The sequence below is a fragment of the Pristis pectinata genome, chromosome 8 (assembly GCF_009764475.1).
Source record: "Pristis pectinata isolate sPriPec2 chromosome 8, sPriPec2.1.pri, whole genome shotgun sequence".
Lineage (NCBI taxonomy): Eukaryota > Metazoa > Chordata > Chondrichthyes > Rhinopristiformes > Pristidae > Pristis > Pristis pectinata.
The window spans coordinates 25,926,544-25,949,696 of record NC_067412.1 but is presented as its reverse complement, the minus strand read 5'-3'; the positions used below and the strand labels follow the sequence as shown (position 1 = coordinate 25,949,696).

The window sequence follows — 23,153 nt, the reverse complement described above, 5'->3', positions numbered from 1 at the left end:
TGAAAATAGGCAATAACTAAGAACATTTTTATTCAAAGATAAAATTCAAAATAGAAATACTGCAGTTCAACACTTCAAGTATATAAATTTAAACTTATTATTAGTCTTTCTGAGCTAATATTTCTTTTAAGTATTATGACTAGAACGTACTCAATACTCTCCTTGCATAAAATTGTTTTCTTTTTTTGATTCTAATATGGTTGGTGGATGTGACAGTGAAGCAGGAGAAGTTTTCTCCAGTTATTCCCTGAATTAGTACTTAGTATTTCAAGACCACCTTTGCATGTGTTAGTATCCCTGTGGTCTATATCACATGTCCTTTCCATATGGCAAAACCAAAAGGAGCTCTGGACATGGGAGTAAAAGAAGCAATGGAAGAAAGCCAAGTGAGAAACAACTGCGGAGGTGTTCCACTGCCAAAATGTTGACCAATTTGTATTCTCTCATCTGATGCCATCTACCCTCCCGCATGGTCCTAAATCAAAATCCTTCACCTCATTCTTAAAGCAAAGTCACTCACATTCTTCTGTAATCTCTCCAGACCAATATCCTATCTCATGCAAGTTTCAGCCCTCTCCATTCCATAATCACTGGTATATCGTGCAGCCAGTTATTGTGTGACCTCTAGACCTCACTTCCAAAACTACTTCACCTCGTTATGTCCTTTCCCCATTGTCAAAAGGCTTCGAAAGACCATCCCTAGTCATGCTTTCATGATCTATGTGCCTTTACTTTCTCCTCCATGTCTGCATGCTTCATTCTACCAATTCAAAGCATGGGCTGGGGAGGATGGAGGTTGGAAAACAAACGAACAAGGCTGTGGATTTCATTTGTAGCTTGCTGTGTGCAATTAAGTTGTCAAATATACAGTACCTGTGTTATAATGGAACTTCTAACCTAAACCAATTGAAGTGGTTTGCGATTTTCATCAGAATATGATAGTATACTACATAAATGTTCTATCTCCCTTATGAAAGTTCATTGTAAGGACTACTATATAAACGTGAAATTCCTTCTGTTACTACTGATCTCACTGAAAGCAATTAGACTGCATGGAAAGAATACTACTCAAGTGAAAGTAAATTCATCATTTGAAAAATTGCAATTAAATCAGTTGGCTCCTGACCTGGGGAGAGCTGCAAACCTTGGGAACCTTTCCAAACTGCAGTGCAGCTGAGAAATTCATTTCAGCAGCATGCAATAGTTTCTGGTTCCCAGTGAATCTGGACATTGGCACAGTGTCAAAACACTAATCATAAACATGAATCACAGCTTGATGCTCATCTATTTTTTAAATAAAAGAAACTAGGATTGCCTAATGCAAGATTATTCCTCAGATGTTTATAATTGTGTAAAGCTTTCCTGCTTCTATGCAGTTTTTATTAAACAGATTTTGAGATTTCCTCTCCATGGGTTCAGTGAAAATCTGCATTTTGCAGCACCATGTGCAAACCTGGTTATTTGTTCTATTACATGGATATGATAAAAATCTTAAAATACAGTGAGTAGATATACACTAAGTAAATATCTAGTCAATATATTTTAAGCTTGTTTTTATCATATCGTTATGCTATCCTTTTGGTAGGAGATAGTAACTGCCAGTAGGTATACAGGAGGGGGTGGGGGCTGGTGGTGATGTACACCAGTGTGTCTTTCATGCTGGTGTGTTTGCCTAATAAAATTAGACTTTGTAGAATTTGCAACACTACACGTTGTTGTCTGTGTATCCTTCTTCATACTTTTGCTAAACTTTACTTGAAACAAAAATGTAAAAGGCAAAGCAACACATTATTAAAGGAATAAATAGAAATTCAAAACTTGAATAGTTTTTTTTATCATTTTTATCCTCAGCATAAAGGGGAAAGGCTAAATATATTTCAAGTCCAACAAAGATGGTTTTCTAAAACTGAAATTCTCAAAAACGAGAGGAGGAAGGGAAGAGCGACTTATACATTAGGGCAGCTTATATATCAGTTTTACAATAGGTCAAAGCAATACAATTCTTTATTGAAATATGCAGATCAACAGGCACTTCAGAAAATCCAGTTTGCATTTTGGGGAGCTTATAATTTCTGCAAGCAAAATACAAAGGAAATGTTATCAATGGCAAGATAATATATTGTTTTGCTCAGTCCCCATTAATTTCCTTGACAGAAATGTGATGGATAATCTACTGAAGATTTGCACGTTTTGCATAGTACAATTTAAAATATGCCCAATACCTGTCCTTCCACTATCCATTTTGAGATTGATGTTTTTCCATCAAACCCTGGCTGGAACTGCAACATGGCTGATCGAGGACTGATATTCGAGATCACAAGATTAGATGGCGCACCCGGGAGCTCTGAAAAACAATTTAATACACAGTGTCTTTCCTTTTCTTCTCCTTTCACATTGAATATTGATGAGTAGGCAAACAGATTATTGCATTAATGAAAGTAACTGAACTTAGAAATTGTCTTTGTTCACACCACATTTTGTGCATTACGTGATTCTATACCAATAAAAATAGTCAACTGCAAAGGAAAACTGTAGACTTACTAGGATTTTCCTCTTGGACTTTACATGAGTCTCACATGTCAGTACATGGAGGAGTCTAAGCATATGAAGTGGCATCAATGAAGTACAAACAATTTTGATAGCGTGCTTAGGATAGCCCATTCATGAAGAAGCAGGCTTAAATGAGCTTCATTTTGACTAGAAGTACACAATCCTGCACTGGGATTGCACATTAATAGGTCCTCTTTAAGCTAAGTAAAAGTCATGGCAGTTCCTCCTTGGCTCCATCAACACCAGTTCCCTCAACCTTGCAATCCTGCCCACATCGATTACAACCCAAATTCAACACTGCTTCCCCCACACCCACAGTAACTGTCCTCCCCTCACTGATCTGCTGGCTGATTCTCCCATTTCCCATACCAACCACTACTCTGCCACCTTTGAGCTGGTGAAACAGCTCACCCAATTTCGAAAGCTGTTGCCTTCACTTCACTCTTGCCTGACCTTCCGGCAGCTGACTGCAAGCTCTGCAAAACTCCCACTTTGACAACCTTAACCGGCCCTTAGGTCCTGATTCTTTCCACAAGCTGGTCTTCCCTTGTCCCTCCTATGCAATAATCATCCCTCTCCCCCAACCCATTGTATGCCCCGTAAACCCTTGCAACACTGATCCAGGTTTACCTTTGACAGTGCAAGGCCTTTTCATTAGTGCATATCACCTTGGACCTCATATGTACTGAATTTTCCAGCAGGGGGCTCTTAAACAAAATGTTCACTGCCTCATTAATGTCCTTTATAGGAACCATTCAATTTCTTGGCTCTTATGTAGGAGACCTGTAAGTCTTGCACTGTAAACCTATCCTCTATTTCAAACATTTAACAGCAGAGCACATGTTCTTATTTGGTAACAAGTCCTAACGTATTGAAAGAGTTAAGGCACTGTGCTAAATGCATCCCTATAACAAAGAGATATCTTACCTGGTGGTACTCCAGATGAGATGGTGGATAACATTACTGTTCCACTTCCAGCTGCTGTCATGGCTGCTACCTCAATGGTGTAGGTAGTAAGGGAAGTCAGTCCTGTTATCTTGTATTCTAGTGTTGTGCTTGACAATTTGCGGCTCACACGACTATCATTTCTATTAAACACCTCCCAAGAAATCTGGTAACCTATACAGGAGATAGATTTTCAACAAGCATTAATCCTTGTCTTTATTTTAGAAGCACATTTGTCTCACTTTAGAATGCATCCTCCATCGGTGACACCACTCTGTCAGCCTGTGGGTGGCCTGATATAATTTAAAGTGGCACCTATCAAAATCCTCATACAGAAAAATGGATCGAAGGATAATGGAATATACAAGTTCATGATGTAGGTTTGAAAGCAATTCAAATATTGAAAACAGTTCAGAAATACAGCCCCAAAAATACTTGTGTTCCTTTCAACCAGAACGTATTGGTTTACTGCCCAAGCTTGCCAACCACTTGCCTGGCTAACCTGTGGACAAAGCTGACCCTCTGTACCTGAGTTAACCTGCAAGGTGGGTTCAATGGGTGAGAGGATCTCAGGCAGCAGATTCTGAGGCCTTGCCTCTGGAATGCCCTGATGTCAAAGGCTCATTGGTGCCAAAACCCTTTGAACTTTTAAATGCCTTTGATAATTAGATTTAAAAACAGTTCAAATAGGTTTAAAATCTTTAAAAAAATAAGTGAAAAACCCTTAATATCTTAGAAATCAATTAAACACATGATGATAATAAATAAACCACTTACCTGCCCTTGTTTTATCTGTTCAAGGTCAATGATCTCATTGCTCCTTCTGGCAGCAATAACTTGTGTAAAGCTGAGGGGCTAAATGCGAACTCTATCCAGGCCCTCAGCTGAAATGCCCCGCAAGAAGCTGCAGAGAGTTGTGGACACAGCCTGGCGCATCACAGACACCAGCCTCCCCTACTTGGGCTCTTGTGAAGCAGCCAACATAATCAAAGACCCCACCCACCCGGGTCATTCTCTCTTCTCTCCTCTTCCATCGGGTAGAAGATACAGGAGCCTGAAGGCACATACCACCAGACTTAAGGACAGCTTCTATCCCACTGTGATAAGACTATTGAACAGTTCCCTTATACAATGAGATGGACTATGACCTCACGATCTACCTTGTTGTGACCTTGCACCTTATTGCACTGAACTTTCTCTGTAGCTGTGACACTTTACTCTGTACTGTTATTGTTTTTACCTGTACTACCTCAATGCACCCTGTACTAACCCAATGTAACTACACTGTGTAATGAATTGACCTGTACGATCGGTATGCAAGGCAAGTTTTTCACTGTACCTTGGTACAAATGACAATAATAAACCAATACCAATACCAAAACCAAATGTCAATGCTCTGCCACTGCTCTCAATGGTGAGCCCATTTGTGGAGCAGGTGGTCAGTTGTGTTGGCATCTGATCGCCAGTTCATTTCTGACTTCCTTGTTCCAATGGACAGATGCTGAAGTCAGAGAAAACCCGACCAGCAAGGACGACATAGTTAGCAGCTTCCTATTGAACCACTGGACGCAGGTGAGCACAATCCAGCCCACTGAGTTTAAAAGTCAATTTTGACCTCATAGTATGTCAGAAAGTTTTAATTTCTTTACTTGTTGTTTCTCAGTTTGCTGGGCAATCTGTACCATCAAAGGATTAACATGCATTTTCAGCAGCTTCTGTAGTAACTAATGATAAGACATTTACAGTTATGTAAAAATAAAAAAGATTTAACTGCAACAGAATATCCAGAAATGCTCTCAAGGTTTCTGTATACAGATAAATTCTGCTCTTTCATCCAACATTTTTGTAGGAGGTACATGCAAGCAGAACAAAAATTTGGCACAGAGATATGAGACTATCAGCACAGAGTGTGGCAGACTAAATGATGCTATGCAAACTGACGTGCTAGGACAGATGAGCACAAATCAGAATATATGTCAAAATTATACAATTGTTTGGTTGAAAGAAATATTACTGAAAGATAATGGGCATATGATTCTATTATTGCCCTGGGTACATTGGATTGCTCGAGTACTTTGCATAGAGGAAAATTAGGCAGATGGTGGGGTGGGTTTGGGTGGGGGAGAAATCCCATACCTTTAAGGGAACCCATCAGTTTCTGTGCATCACTTTAAATGGATGAAATGTCGGGTGGCCTCCGTTATGGCTGTGCTCTGCCAATTTCAATTTTTCTTAATGTGCTGTGTCTACATGTTCAATACACCCAGGCATGTGAATAGAAAATTCTGCCAAGTGTAATGCTTAAAAATATGAACTTTATGATTTCTTTAAGAGTTTGAGATGAAGTGTTTAGGTACAAAGATAATTTCTCTCCTAATTTACCACCCAAAGAGCACAAAGCTCAACTCAAAATTGTTGAGTCTGGTAACCAAACTAGAGCATAAATGTCACATTTGGCTCTTGGCCCAAACATCTGCTGTTTATGGCAACTGATAAACATCTGAGAGAATTAAGATAGAGGCATTTTTCTGTTGACTGCTGCAGGGTACATTGCAGTTTGGATGTTGTAATGAACTAGGTCTGAGGGTGCATGCTGTTCCTACAAGCTTTGATCTTTTAACAGCCTGTGTTAAATAGTTTAGAAATGGCAGGAGAAGCAGACACAACATGTGGAGGTAATGACTATGAAGTGTGATATCAGAATGTTTAGGTATGTTGCTCAACTGAAAACAGAGGGAGAATTAAAAAGCAATCAATCTTTATATGTCTCAGATTCTGTACACCAAATATCAGTAACCTTAAGTTACTGGTTTAAATTGCATGTTTGTTGCCTTTTATAGCAGAAACAATTGAAAATACTTAGAAAATCATTCTATTTTCTTATGGGAGAAAAAAATAAAAATAGAACACAATAATGTTTTCTTCTTAGTTGATTCTTATGAATAGAAACAATAGAAATTTCCTGTTGTCATTATTAAAATTAGAAACAAAAACTAAAGGTTATTTTCTAAGCATTAGAAAAAAACTAAAACTGGAGCAGCACAGTAGCACAGTTAGTAGGATTGCCTCATTTCTCCAGCGACCCAAGTTCAATCCTGATCTCCGGTGCTGCCTGTGTGGATGATGCAATTTCTCCATGTAAGCGCATGGGTTTTCTCCTGTGGGTGCCCCAGTTTTCTCCCACATCCCAAAGACGTGCATGTTGGTAGGTTAATTGGCCACTGTAAATTACTCTTTAGAGTGCAGGTGAGTAGTAGAATTCATGGGAGATGAGTGGGATGTGGGGTAAATAGATTAGGATTAGCGTAAATTTGGTGTAAATGGGTGCTTGGTTGGTATGGACTCTGGGTCAAAAGACCTGTCACTGTGCTGTGTGACTCTATGATAACTTGAATTTATGAATGAAACCTTAATGGTTATGTTCCATCAATAAAAAAAATCCTAAACTAAATTATTGAAACTGCATTAATTAAAATACAACAGAGTTCATTAGCAACTAATATCCTTGAGGCTTAAACAACAGAAGCTGACCATGTCCGAAATTGACTAATCTTTGTCTTATTAGTTCTCAAAATATAAATTTTAAACTTAGCTTAACTACAACTTCTAATCATGAAACACCCTTAACAGGGTGAAATTACCTAAGGGATTTCACAAATGCATCAGCAAATAAATCTGAAACCCAGCCAAACATTAGAATTCACCACCAAATAAAGTCTCAAAGGAGAGGTGAGAGGGGCGGAAAGGTGCAGTGGTTTTGGGAGGAAATTCCAATTGTTATGGCTTTGTAGTGGAAGGCTCAGCAACTGTTGTTGGAGCAATTAGATTCAGTGATTTGAAGAGGTCAGATTGGAAGACAACAAATACCTGATTGTATTGGACTGAATGTACTTGAATACACTGAAGGTACCTGAATGTACAGGACTGGAGGAGATAACAGAGATAGGGAGTGGCGAGGCCATGGGTGGATTTGAAATAGGAATTTTAAAATCAAGATTTTTCTGAAGGACGTCTGTGAAAACAGGGATCTTGACTACTGCAAAACTATCAAAATCAAAAACATTTAGCAGCAGAGTGTCAGTTCAGATTTCTGGATTAGTCAAAGCATTAATTTGATCTTCGCCTGCAATCATAACAGTCCTTGTGTTGTGCAATACAGTGCAGTTTTTTTAATTATTCATTTTTGGGATGAAAATGTCACTTTCAATGCCAGCATTAATGTTACATCTCCAATTGTTCTCAAGAAGGTACTTGTTATTGAAACCCTAAGGTCTATATGGTGATGGTGCTGCCTTAATGTTTTTGAGAATGGCACCAACAAATTAGTAGCTGCAGCAGAGAGGGTGAATTTTCACATAGCATTGTGGAAGCAGATTGTAAGGTTCCATGGATCTGCATAGGATTTTGTGTAATCTCAAATCTCTACACGATATTTGACTTCTTTTTACATAATGGAATTATTGACAATTGTTCACTGTCTGATACTTAAGGGTTTATATATCAGGTACAATTTATGTGACATTGTGGTTAAGCTGATTGTTGAAACGGTCAGATCTGTGAAACAGAAATCCAATAGAGTTTTGAGGTAAGAAGCGGAAAAATTGAAAACAGGATAAAATCAACTGGTTTCTGTTGTTTTGAAGGAAATACTTGCTTCCTGAAATGTTGTTCACAATTATGCTTGTCAGATCATAATTCTCACTTTCATGAGAAACAGACTGTAATCCTTTCTTTTAACATGTTGTAGGAGGAATTGGTCTTGAAAAGAAGAACAAAATTATGTTTCTACTCAGGAAACCTGAATGGCCAATAGCCTAGAAATTCTTCAGTGATTGAAAATGTGCAGTAACCATGTGATGCACAGCAGGCCATAAGATTCCTTTTTAAAATGCTAGATGCCGCAGGATTCCTTTGTGTGCAAAGCTCAAATGTAGGGTTGGGTAGTGGTGGGAGGTGGGGTAGTGTGGAGGGCAGAATGCCTCAGGCAAAAGGGATCAGGACCTGTATGACCCATGTTGTCTGCAGGCTACACATGTGCCAATGAAAATAACAGAAATGACATCCAGATGTTTTTGTATGGGTCTGGGAAGAGCTCATCATCAAAACAGAGGGCTTAGAAGAAAAATCACAGACTTCATGACCTATCTGATAAATTTTGGTTAATGACTCATTATCTCAGGAAAACCAATTGCATAACACACATAAACGTTGCTCAATGCCTTAAAATTTCTAAGCTAATGTTTTGCTGTAAGTCCACTGCTCAAAGATGCTGCTTGTATTTCAGTTTTGATGAGTACATTGAACAGATTAATAGCAACAGTATTCTATGGTTGGAATAGAAATGGTCATGTGAATTGAGCAGTTATTTCCATTGTGATAAGTTATTTCCATTGACAAAATTTACCAAGTATAAGACAGGTGGCCAATTCATTACAGTTTACCAATAAAAGTAATAATTCACTCAAGACCTAATGGAATATTGAACACAGAGAACTGTGCACTTATTAGACCCAGAGTAATTACAATATTGAAGCAGGCCATTTAACCAAATTCTGTACGTTAGTGCATATCCTCTACTTAAAGAAGACTCCTAATTCCAAATGCTGGCTCATTTTCCAAATCCCTTTATTTCCCCTTCTTTCAATAAATTATCCAGCCTTCATTAAACACTGATACAGTCTCTGATTTCAGTTGCCAACTCCAATATTAGATTTATCACCTTCACAATGTTCTGTGTAAAAAAATCTTTTAATGCTCTTTGTTTTCAATCTCATTCAATCTTCTGCGCATGTCTGCCCTGTTTCCATTCCCTAAACTGCTAGAAAAAGTCCACTATTTTACACGCTCCCATTAGTTCATCATTTAACAAACCACTATCAAATCACCTTTGATCCTCTCTGATAAGAACTGTTAAATCTTCTACTAAACAAAAACCTTTGTTAGGAGGTATTATTTCATACAGTTGAACCCATGGTTGCAATCTGTGAGATTATGATAACATCAAGTACCTTCCATCAGCAGTTCACTCTGTTTGTAAACAGTATTTCAGTCCCGCATTGAGACAAGATGGCAAGAAGTAATCTTAAATTGCAACATCAGTTTGGCCCTCATCCAGTGCTAAAACACACATTGGTCAAGCAATTAATACTTCTAGTATGGGGAGGCATCCAGATGACATTTAAAGGCTGAGTGTCACTTAAAATGTCTGACAGCACCTGTTATGAAAGTTGCACTTTGATAGCTAGCATTTGAATTATGATCCTCCCCAACAAACTGGTAGTTAGGGGAGAAGATAAACAGAAGATTCTGGAAAAACTCAGCAAGTCAAGCAGTATCTGTGGAAACTGCAGCAGAGCTAATACTTCAGGTTGAACACCCTTCATCCAAGCTAGGTAAGAGAGGTAAAAGGGTAGTTTTAAGTTGCCGAAGTGATGGGAGGGATGGATTGGACAAAGGGAACCTCTGTGAAAGGGTGAGGCCGGGGTTGCCTGGGGATGAGTTGTAGAGGTCATCCAGCTGCATGGGTTAAAGGGGACAGTTGAAGGGTGATAATAAAGACAAAGAGGTGTGGGGGTGTGCAAAAGTTGGAGTAAATTTTGAGCACTCTTCAAGATAGTGTTAATATTTTCTGTAGTTTCTGCTGCAGATCAGAGGACCTAAGAAAGACATGGCAAGACATTATGGGACACTTATCAGTACTTACCAATGCTTATCAATTATTTGTTCCAGCAAAAATGATTATGTTCTTAGCTACTTTATCATATCGGATACTTTACATGTATCCGATATAATAGAGTAGCTAAAAACAATCATTTTTGGTTTTGGGAGAAAGGGAGTGCTTGACAACTGATGCCTTGCCAAGAGTCCCTCTGATCTTCAGAAGGATTGAGAACACAACCAGGCAGATCAGTACTAGCTGCTGTGGGTGAGAGGATCAGGAGGTTGAAGTGCACTCTACCCTACTGTCAAATATAGATCATGCCTCCTTCTTTGGACATCCACTGCAGGACCTCCACTTTGACGTTTGAGAAGCTGTGTGTTCTCACATTTGGCCCTTTGTCCATCCTGACATATGCCAGTGTGTGCCAGCCAACAATTTCCACAGTTTGAGTGGAAGTGGATGTGTGGAGCCCTCAAGTTCTGTTCCTTAAAAATTGTGACTAACCGGTAGTTGAGTGTTAAGTCTAAAGATGTCTGTCCAGCAGCTCTGGGCAAGATCAAATTGGGATAATCAATAATTAGGGCTAAAGCTGCATACTAAAACAAAACTTTCAACAGGATGCATTTAGTGCTTACTTTCACTCTTTTACTAAAATAACTCTCAAGACAACTTATACTCTCCACTGAAATGTAAAGGTACTAATTCACTGGAGAGGGAGTTGGAAGGTATAAAGTTGCCTTCATACATATATAGGGGGCAGCTCAGGAACCTGTCTAACTGTGCTAGCTGCATGTCCTGCAGTTATATCATGTTTTTCTAAAAAGCTTTATTCTGTCTATGCTCTGCCTATACTTCTCGCTGCCTCGGTAAAGCAGCCAGCATAATTAAAGACCCCACCCACTTCGGGTGTTCTCTCTTCTCCCCTCTCCCATCAGGCAGAAAATACAAAAGCCTGAAAGCATGTACCACCAGGCTCAAGGACAGCTTCTATCCTACTGACATAAGACTATTGAACGGTTCCCTAGTAAGACAATATGGACTCTTGACACAATCTACCTCATTATGTCCTTGCACCTTATTGTCTACCTGCACTACACTTTCTCTGTAGCTGTTACACTTGATTCTGCACTCTGTTATTGTTTTACCTTGTGCTGGTTCAATGCACTGTGTAATGAATTGATCCGTATGAATGGTAGGCAAGATAAGTTTTTCACTGTACCTCGGTACATGTGACAATAATAAACCAATTCTAAATTCTAATTCTATTCACAAAATTTGATGAACAAAGCTTAATCACAGAGTGTACAGTTTACTCAGATCTCCAACACAATTTAGACCAATCTGTGTTAACATGTGCATTGTATCCTGTATCACAACGTTTTGGTCATTTTTAGGACTGTATACTTGTCCAGTTCATCTTATAGACAGGATTCTGTTGAAGGGTCTTCAGTCTGAAATATAAATTCCATTACTCCTTCCACTTGTGCTGCCTGACCTGCTGAATATTTCTGGAGTCTTCTGCTTTTACTTCAGCCTTTAAGCATCTGTAGTTTTGTTTTATTATTAAAGGGTAGTCTTTGTTCATTGTGCTTCACCATGCAGCCTACCACTTATCCACTGAACAAAAGCACAGCAATACCAATTGTCATCTATTCTGCACCAATTTAAATCTTTTATTTGCTTATTAAATTGTTATACCTCATGCCAGTGTGTGGCATTTGAAGTTCTGATAACTAAACTTCCGATTTTCCAAAGTGAGAAAAATACCTAGGTATTTATTCACCAATGGTCCTCAGTACTGTGTCTGACATAGTCCTAAGAAATGGCATCATTTGATTAAAAAATAAGTGCCCATGAAGGGAAAGGATCAAAGGTATGTTATGGTTAGTCTATATCCATATTCTTCAAGGATGGATAAGGGGGGTGAGGGAGAATGAAAGAGGATAAAACTAAAATAGAGAGAGGTGAAAAAAGAACAACAAAAAGAAAGTGCCAGAAAACAAAGAAACATAAAACATCAGAAATAGAGCAAAATTGAAAGTGAAGGTAAAGAGTGAGGGGAAAGAATGAGATAAGAAGGAAAAAAACTGAGAAACAAAGAAATATATAGACAGAGAAGGATGATCAAATAATAAAGAGTAAAAATACAAAAGGCTGCAGAGTAAGAAAATAAAAGGGGAAGAAAACAATAAATGGAAAAGATTGCAGAATAAGGTATGGCAGGCTAGAATATTAACCTGTTATTTTCCTTCTGACTTTAACTAATTGATGATCCACATCCTACTTGGCACTGCCTGTGCCTCCAGTACATTCCTGCTCTATTCTTATTGCTAGACCAGCCTTATGCAATTCTCAACAATCTGAAGAACATCATACAGTGGTCATCCCTAATGCAGAGCAGTCCACTAGTAGCAACTAGTCCTCAGATGGTAAAAACTGACACCCTACTCCTAAACTATACTGAAAGCCATTTCATAGCTTGCTCTGTTAAAGCCCTTTACACCCTTCTCCAGCAATCAGACATTTAAAAATGGTTGAAATCGATTTCAATAATTAAAACTTTAAAAATAATTCTTTGAAAATTATTGAAACGAAGTAATAATATAACAGTGTTATATCTAATATAATAGTGAAATAAAGAAAGGTAAAGAAAAAACATAGCTAAACCTACATTTTAAATGAAGATCGGTGACTCCATTCAAATTAATGAGGCTCCGTTAGATATACATGTTGAAGATGATGTGGAACTGCCCCTGGTGATTATAGGGGTGGAGCGAGAGGTTGGCGCTGCTAACATCCAACCTCCAGTTCATTCCGTGCTTCAGTGCACAGGTACAGAAATCATGAACCTGCTGAGTCGCGAAAAATATCCAGCTGGTTCTCTTTCAAACCGCTGGCAAAAGGTAAGCACAATTCAGGCTAGTACCAACAGAGATGAATGTGCAAGGAAAAAAAATTACTAGTGCTATTTGTAGTGTGAAAATGCTGTAAGGTTTTCAAGCAGAAACCAATTTCTATGCTTATTCCTGCTGACCTCTGCTGTTTGCACATGAATTCCTGCTGTTCATACATTCAAAGCTTTTTATCCCCCCCCACAGTGGTTGTCCTGCCTGCTCTTATTTATAAAGAATCCTTTGAGACAACCATTTCCTTATTTCACATTTCTGACCTGGTTCCCATGTTTTATATTTTACACTTGCTAATAATTCTCATTCACATTTAAATGCTTTGACAATTCCTTCAAGTTTCAGTGTTAACACTTTATTAAAAAAGAGCTTTGTAACTAGATGATAAATTGCTAACCAATTGAGTTGTTAGATCCTGTTTGGTCTAAATTAGCATTTGCTTTTAATCTGTTAATTCAGCTGGGAATGATGTTATGCCTTCTACTTTTGCATTCAAATCAGCAATACTTGATCTTTTTTGTAGTGATGATAACAAACCAAATTTGACAATTTAATTTTCTTACCTCATTCTCCTACTGGTGTTGTAGTAACCAGTTGTCCATGGGGCAGGGGCAGTGGGAGGGAGAAAGTGTGGAGGTCCAGCTGGGAATGATGTGAAAATGGGGTTTGTGGAAAAATAAACTCTATCGTCGAGGGTTAGGTTAGGATACTGGGTAAAGCACTTCTGGATCTCCAGCAGGAAAAGGATAGCACAACCATCAGAGTTCCAGAGGGTAAAATCACACATAAGTTTGGTTGTGGAGGACTCAGGAGAATTTTGAACATATTGCAAATGTGCTTACTTCAAGAATCAGGGAAATGCACTCTAAATCTAAGAACAATTAGTTATAATACATTGATCATGGTTTCAACTTAACTTTTAGTTTTGAGCATACAAACCACTGAGTATTATAATTTCTTTTATTTAAATACATGAAATTCATCTTTCATCATTTATTCTAGCCAATTATAAAAAAAAATTAAAGTTAGCATGCAAAAGACTGAATTTAGCAGGAATGGGAGAGCGATTGTGGATCTAGGTAGATCAGTTTCTGGAACGTTTTCATCTTAAAACATGACTTGTTGTTATGAGAGCATTTAGAGGGAAATTATTGGAAAAAATGAAGGATGGGGTGGTGGTGGAGGCAGATACATTGGACAGGTTCAAGAGTTTGTTGGATAGGCATATGGAGGAATGTGAGATAGAGGGATATGCGGGAGGAAAGGGTTAGATAGTGTGAGGGTGGTTTGATGGACGGCACAACATGGTGGGCCGAAGGGCCTGTTTTGTGCTGTATGGTTCTATGGTTCTATGGTTTTAGTTCTATGGACATCTGAGTATATCAAGGAATAGAATGTCATAATTAGAGAGCACATGATAATCCAGAATATGGCAACAGTGAGGAGACAAAAAGCTCAGCACCACTAAGAGGTCCAGGAATCCCATTGATGTGTTGCTGTCTGGTAGGAGAAGCCATGTGTGCCATTGTTGGAGAAAGAATGCAAAGAAGAATTTGACTTAGTCCCTAGCTCGTTGTCAGATGCCGAATTTTCTAGGCTGACAGCCTAATTTCTATTCTGTGGCCAGTTTTTCCTCATTGAAAAACATGCTACTGTACATGATGTTGGTAATACCACACCTGGAGTAGTGTGTGCAGTTCTGGTCGCCCAGCTATAGCAAAGATGTCATTGAGCTGGAAAGGATGCAGAAAAGATTCACAAGGATGTTACTGAGACTGGGGGGCTTGGGTTATGAGAGACTGGATAGGCTGGGGCTATTTTCCCTGGAGAATAGGAGGTGAGGGGTGACCTTATAGAGGTGGATAAAATCATGAGGGGCATAGATAATGCGAAATGGTCACAGTCTTTTTCCCAGGGTAGGGGAGGGCATAGATCTAAGGTGAAAGATTTAATACGGACTTGAGGGGCAATTTTTTCACAGAGGGTGGTGGGTATGTGGAACGAGCTGGTAGAGGCAGGTCCAATTACAACATTTAAAATACATTTGGATAGGTTTATGGATAGGAAAGGTTTAGAGGGACATGGGCCAAATGCAGGCAAATGGGACTAGCTCAGGTAGACACGCTGATCAGCAATGGATGAGCTGGGTTGAAAGATGTGTTTCCCTGCTGAATAGCTCTATGACTCTATGACATGTTTTCCTTTTCAATAAAAGGTGAATTTGAACATTTTTACTACCTGTGAGGATCCCATTTTTCTCCTGTGGTTCTTGCCAGCTGACTTTCAAAGAGGTATCAAGGATTTCAGCAAATCTCAAGTGCCCTACAGGTCCTGGTCCTGTGAAATTTTAAAATGAGACAGTTAAAGACAGTGGTGACTTGCTGTGTTGTATAATGGATAAATCTAATGGAGCAATGGGTTATTACAAAAAAGCACTGAAGAACATCAGATCATATAATCCACAAATTCAAGGGGTTATATATTCTTAAGTCATGAGACAGTTTCAAATGAAAAACTGCCTCTGTGTCACTTATCCTACTTCTAATGCAACCAGTAAGCACTTCAGCACTGACCCTGGGGTGACATCAAATTACTGTTGAAACCACAGCATGTGTGGCACAATTACATTCTATTTACTACATCAGACAAGTGTTAGATTAAATCGCAGTACAGTAGTATAATACATTGTCAAGAATGGTTATTATATTTAAGTAAATAATTAAGGTTTATGTTGTTTAAACTAGACAGTGGAAGTTGACTAGATCCTGGTTCACAAAAAAAATGCATGTGCTAATGATTCAGGTGTGCCAGTCACATAAAGCTTTCTGTTGTATATTAATCTTTTAAACTTTATTTTAATGGCCAGTTTGATTTAAAGTTAAGCCAAATTATTCAATATGGGTGGTTGTCAAAAGTAATTTGTCTAGGATCTCATGGCAATTTTCAATTTACTTTTGCCTGTATATTTTCCTCACATGCAAGATAAATCTTTTTAAGCACATCCACTTTAACTGTCAGTTAAAGCACATAATATTTCAGAAATAGCAGGCAAAGCCTATGGCAAGTAGACTGAAATCTACAATCTAGGCAAGAAAACAAAGCACATTATTAAGCAAAAGCCAGAAAGGTAAATCACCTTTTGGGAAAAAAATTACTGAAAATTTTAGAGTTAGTGACCATTATGATCATAAAGACAGTGAGTGCAGGAACAAAATACAAATGTCTCTACCGTGTGTCCTCTAACTGAGTAAAAAAAAGCCTGAAGTAATGTACTAGAAAAATGTAAAACACATGACTTAAATTTATAAGGCGCAAAAGAAAACAGATTTCCCTGCATGTGTGAATTTCCTTTTCAGAATTCCCTTTTGTAAGGAAAGAGGGTTTAATTAGATGCATAATTAACCTGCCCTTATTTGAACTGATTAAGTCAATCTACCAAATTCGTATTTCCTGTTCATTTCAGTGTGTGGCTAGCACTAATTACCCAGTTCCTAGGCAAATTTCATGAGTGGCCAATACTAGAGAAAGCTGGCATGCACGACTTATAATGACCCTCAATTATGTTGAGGGGTGATGCATTATTGCTGCACCATGTACTGGTGGAAATTTGTGAACAGAGGTTGACCTGGAAGACATTCAGTCAAGGAACATTAGGAAGTGATTGTCCAGCCTAGGACTGGAGTAGAGAGCCATCCAGTCACACACTCAGAAGACAATGGGAAGAGATAACTGTGGTTGTCAATGAACAAGAAGTTCATTAAGAGGCATTTAGACAGGTACATGAACCTCCAGGGAATGGAGGAATATGGATCATGTCTAGGCAAATGGGATTAGTTTCATTTGGCACCATGGTCGGCAGAGATGTTGTGGGCCGGAGGGCCTGTTCTGTACCATGGTGTTCTATGTTGTAATGTTACTAAATACTTTTGACATGCCATTTGAAGATTTGGTTGTGAAGTTGCAAAAGGTTCACTGACCTTACACAAGGTAGGTAAATATGTCTTCAAGTTGCACATTCTTCCAAATGCACCACCAGCTTCAGGTATTGTATGGTGCCCACATTTCCAACAATGAACTACCAAAATTCTCTATCAACTAGAACTTAGCATTGAAATGTTCCACTTCACCATATGCAACATCACACATACTGTACATGCTTCATTCACTCACTCTCCATTAATTTGCAGGAGAAAATAGCAAATATCCAGAACTGTCAACAGCTAATAAGTTGTGTGATGTTTGCCACCGGGGGGGGGGGGGGGGGGGTTAGTTGGAACATCAGCCCACAACTCATGGAGCAAATAGTGCTCAATATATTTCCATATTTTTAAAGTACGCTCACGCACAGGATGTGGGCATTACTGATAATGCCAGCATTTAGCGTCTGCCAATAACTGCCCTTGAGAAGGTGGTGGTAGCCTTTGCCCTTATCCCATGATCAGTTGTGACTTACAAACTGCAGTGGTGTACATATGCATCTCTTCATTTCCAACTCTTCCACTCATTGCAGTTCTATCCATGGACAGTTCTCCTCTCGGATCTCCAAAACCTTGTACCTCAACAGTGAATGTTGTAGTAGAAGTGTGAGCAGAATTTGAAAATGAAACAGTAGTTCTGCTATAATGCCATAGTTATGTTCCTAAGAAAGTCATGTTATACCAGAACATCTGTAGTTGCCTTCAAAGCACAGACTGAAACAGGTTTTCCTGATCACGATGGCACTATAACCAATGTGGCCTGCATAATGCAAATGGTGTTCCCTAATCCACCAATTGCTTTACAACCAGTTTGCATTATGGAAACACGCGTTATAGAAGAACCATCTGTATCACTTGACTTAACATCCTTAACCATCACTCACACACTGACATTAAGGATACTTTACAGGTTCACCGAGAGGAGCATTACACGAGGTGAGTCCCTCGGCTTGACTGTCCTCCAAAATACCACCTAATAGCCAAGGTATCAGCTTTATTAGAGGCCACCTGATTGGTTGGTGGTGATGCAGTGGAAAATGTGTGTTGCTGTCATGCACACTAACCTGTTGCCTTGTAAGTTCAGTTTATTACCATCAAGACGATGGATACCTCTGGGTGTTACAGGAATCTATACATCAACAGATTACTAGAACAGTAGAGATGCTTCTCTGATGGAGTGGCAATGACTCCATAAAACAGGAATTTGCTCTCTTGTCCAAGGATGACAGCATTCATGAGCCCACCACTGCCATTCCACCTGGGCCTTTCTCACTGCCTGCTGGCAAACCAGCCCAGACAACTACTCCACATCATGAAGGTGCACTCTGAAGTCAGCCCTCCCAGGCTCACACTTGCTCAAAATCATCCTCCAACACATTGTGCAGTTTCCTTCACTGAGAGCCTGCAACTTTCCACCAGCCTTGAAACCCGTACAGTTCCCTGGCTGAAATGACCAAGCTATGACATGCCAATGAGAGCATGCCATCTTTGATTCCCAGTCCGACACAACAAGTAAAGGGATTGCGTTGGGCCTACACCGTGCCTCGCAGTCAACTCCCTCGCTAATCCTGATGCTGTATCGTTCTTTTGTGGCCTTGAGACCTTGCAGCCATTCTACAAAGTGGAGTAGACTGTAAGCAGTGACTAGGCTTCAGGAAATGCTTGCAGAGGGCACTTTTAGTGTTCTTTTGCTGATCATCAGAGACATTTAGAAACTTGAAGAAGTTGAATTACTTAAATTAAATATTATTGACTTAAAAAAATTAATATCTCTGGCTCAAATTAATAAATAATTACAATTTTAATAATTAATTAAACAAAGCAGTTCAAAAAATAAACATGATATATATAATGTGTATTAATATGAAGGACAAAATAAGAAGTGTATCTGTTGCCTTAGCTCAGGTCATCATAGATTGCCTTTGTAGTCAATTGGAAGTCCAGGGACAAACTGGGAGGTCAGATGCTGGAGTACAATCTGAACATGAAGGTTTTAGCCTCTGTGTGCAGAACATTTTGCTTTTCTATAGCTTGATAAAGGAACGGCTTATTTTGTGATATTTGTGACATTTTCGGCCAAGTTGCAAACTGAAGATATAGAGAACCAAACATAAATCCTATTAACACAGTTAGTTTCAGAGCTACACTATCTTTGTAGCACACGAAAGAAAAGATTATGGTAGGAAAAAAATTGAAGAGATTTACACCAGCTATTGCAGGTGGATTGAATGATAAAAGTGAATGAAATCAAAATTGGAGCAGATGAGTCAAGGTCATTTCAACCAGGGAAGTATATGGGTTTCACAATTAACATCCTTTAGAGCAGCACAGTGGTGCAGCTAGCAGAGCTGCTGCCTCACATCTCCAACAACCTATGTTCAATCCTGACCTCTGGTCCTGTCTGTGTGGAGCTTGCATGTTCTCTCTGTGACCACATGTGTTTCCCCCATGTTCTGGTTTCCTCATACATCCCAAATGCATGCCTGTTGATGGTTAATTGGTCACTGCAAATTGCCCCTGATGTGTAGCTGAGTGACAAAGTCTGGGGGAATCGATGAGAAGAATAAACATGAAATTGTTGTACAATTAGTGTAAACTTTTTGATGGTTAGCACAAAACTGATGGGCCAAAGAGCCTATTTTTGTGCTCTTTGATTCTACGACTCCCTCACTGTCTAAGCTCACACACAACAAGATTTAGAATAATTTTGTGTACATGATAACACTTGCTAAGCTTGAAACCACTATTATTGGCTGTGAAACATTTTTGGATTTTCTGAAGGTGCTTTTGGATTTCCTGACGACATGAAAGGTGTTATATAAATGTAAATTCCTTCTTAAGGAGATGTAATAGATAGCATTGCATGCATTCTCAATGAAGCTTCACTGTTTCCATGGGATAAGTAATGAGAATTCTCAAAACATTGTCAAATTTGATAAACTGTGACTGATAACAGCAAACATTGTTTTGTCAAGTTTTGTCAATGTTTGTGTATAATTCTTGATGTCAGGCTACAAATCCTGAGAATTCACTCTGCTAATGATGCAGGGGTGGAGTATGGGATAACCAGATACCGCAGATGGCTAGTGTTGATGAAGCTGATCAAATATTATCAATGTTTTTTCCTTTTCTGAAGCTCATTCTATGACAACTCTTATATTAGCCCAGCAGGAGGAGAATGCTGCATTTCTCATTCTTTTTCTTTGATAGAAATCAGAAGTAACAAAGATCCTGCCAGCAAGAAGGAATCCATGACAGAACCTTCAGCGTCTAACATTTTCTGGAGAACTCGGCTCACTCCAGGGGTGTTTGCAGGAACTGTAACAGCTTTTGAAGGGGCATTTTAATCACATTCACAATATATGTGTTTGCACCATGCTCCAAATGTGCTTGATGATTAAAGGGGAAAACCATGCTATTGCACGCCACACCCTGTGCACATCACTGACATGTTCCACAAATTCTGGCAATTACTATCGCACAAACATTGACAGTGGTGAAGCAGTCAGTCTCGAAAAGAAAGTGACAGTAGCAGTGAAAGTGAAAGTGAACAGAAACATACAAAAACCAGAGAGAAGCTATCAGAGATAAAGATGTTAGCGTCTGTTTATTCAGCATCTGGATGATGATCTCAAGAATCCTCCCTAAGCTGATGAGTTGCTGCTGCCCCACTTGGAAGAACCATTGAAGGTAGCAAGAGGAGCCTACAATTGACTGCGCTGGAGAAATCCTGAAGGACATAGCCAACAAGCTGGGACTGTGACATGAGGGATAAACATTGATGCATCTGTCCAAAGTGGCTCTGGTAGAAATGACCACCGCACAGACTTTATAGATTCAAATACCCATCTCCACAAAGGTCCTCCTCCATCATGTTGTGTGGTACTACTATCGTCTAAAGGGAACAGACTTGGAACAGGCCTGGAAGCTCAAAAATGGGCATCCATGGACCATGAGCAGCAGCAGAAATGTATGCATCAAGATCAGTAACTTCATGCCCCAGCATGTCCCTCACTCTACCAGTACCATCGAGCCAAGAGATCGACCCTGGTTCACAGGATGCAAACCTGATGACTCATGAAGCCACTACACAGGAAAACATGCATTCTAAAGCATTATGCAATAGACAGAGTTAAGCAATCTCACAACCTGTGAGTTAAATCAAAGCTTTGCAGTCCTGCCACATTTAGTCATGAATCATGCTGGACAATTAAATAACTATTCATTTGGACAAGGAGGTTCTAAGAACGTCCCTTTCTCAATAATAGTAGAATCCGACATGAGTGCTGAAGTCAAAGCTGAAGTATTTACAACCACGTTCAACCAGAAGTGCCAAGTGGATGGTCCATCTCTATTTTCTTCTAAGATCTCCACTATCACATAAATCAGTATTCAATTCACTCCATCTGATATCAAGAGGATGCTGAGAACACTGGATGCATTTCACTGTGTGTTTCGATGTACATGTGACTAATAAAGATATCTTATCTTACCTTATCTTATACAGCAAAGGCAATGGGACTAGACGACATCGTGCGTTTCAGAACTAGCTGTGCCTCTAGCCAAGCTGTACCAGTACAGCTAAAGCAGAAAATTGCTTTCTGTAAGGAGTTTGTACCTTCTCCCCATCACTGCGTGCGTGGGTTTCCACCGGCTTCTCCGCTTTCCTCCCACATTCCAAAGACGTACGGGTTAATTAGCAAGTTGTGGGCATGCTAGGTTGGCGCCGCAAGAGTTGCAACACTTTTGTGGCTGCCCTCACAACACGCTACTCAAAGATGCATTTCTTCAATGTACATGTGACCAACAAAGAAATCTCATCTTATCTTCTCTCAGCTACAAAGAGTACAGAGGAGATGGGACAGATGGAGACAAATGGCAATAGGTATGTTCTGATCACAAAAAGGACATTTTTTTTGTGGTTAATTATTACCCCTTAGTCTACATTCAGTCATCAACAAACTAATGGAATGTGTTGCTCTCCAGTGGTATTTCCTCACTAATATCCTGCTCAGCAGCGTCCAGTTTGAGCTTTGTCAGGACCACTCGGCTCCAGACTTCATCAGACCAACAGTCCAAACTTGGAGCAAAGAACTCAATTCCAGAGGTGAGTTGAGAATGACTACCTTTGACATCAAAGGTCGTGCTGCAGCTCTTGGAAACAATAATCAAGGAAAATGCTGATTTGCACTTAGAGATGCTCTAGTTAATAAAGGAGGTAGCATGGGTTTGTTATAGCCAAAGAGTGTTTGAGTAACTTGATTAAATTTTTTGACAGGGGAGCAGGGAAAGTTGATGAAGAAAATGTAGTAGAGGTTGACAATATGAATTTTCTGACAAAGTCCCAGCTGAAAGGCTTATCAGTTAAATTGAGGGCCATTGAGTAAAGGGGTCAGTGCCAGCATGGATAAGAAATTGCCTTGAGAACAGAGAACTGTGGTAAAAGATTGTTTCCTTAGACTGATAATTGGTAGAGAATGGTGTTGCCCAGTGATAGATCCACTGCTTTTGATATAAACATCAGTGACTTGCATAGGATGTGTAAAATAAAAATAAAAATTTGCATATGGTATCAAATGTGGAGGTGCGGCAAAAAGTGAGGAGGATAGCAGCTGCACTGCAAGCAAACAAGATGGGTCAGTGTAATGGGCAGACAAGTAGCAGATATAATTTAATGCAGAAAAGTGTTAAGTCATATATTTTAGTAGAAATAATGAGAAACAACACAGAATAAATAAGATGTCCAGGAACAGAGGAATCTGGGAATATAAAAGCATAAATCTTCAAGGATGGCAGGATATATTGAAAATGGCTAACAAAACACGAAGACTGCTGGGTTTCATAAACAGAGTTATAGAGTACAAAAGTAGGAAGGTTATATTAAACCTCTTAGATCACTGGTGAGGCATTCACTCTGTAGGATGTTAAAATTCCAGAGTGTGTGGAAAAGATTCACTGAGAAATGGTGGTTTTCGATTACAAGCTTAGAAAGGAGAGACAAGGGTTGTTCTCCATACAGTGAAGATGATTAGGAATAGATTTGATAGAGATGTGAAAGATTGTGATGCATTTAGATAGGGTATACAGAGCAAAGTTATCCCCTGAATGGATGGT

The 23,153-nt window shown here is 39.2% G+C and overlaps 1 protein-coding gene across 1 annotated transcript in view; it reads right to left on the bottom strand.

The window, feature by feature from the left end:
- The window catches only part of sdk1a (sidekick cell adhesion molecule 1a), a 604,439-nt gene that overhangs the window by 112,692 nt on the left and 468,594 nt on the right, over nt 1-23,153 (bottom strand). Inside the window, exons 21-23 of the mRNA XM_052021137.1 lie at nt 15,301-15,399; nt 3,478-3,669; nt 2,223-2,344 (exon numbers count right to left, since the gene is read on the bottom strand). Of these exons, the coding sequence (XP_051877097.1) occupies nt 2,223-2,344; nt 3,478-3,669; nt 15,301-15,399 (413 nt within the window). The remainder of the gene's footprint in view (nt 1-2,222; nt 2,345-3,477; nt 3,670-15,300; nt 15,400-23,153) is intronic.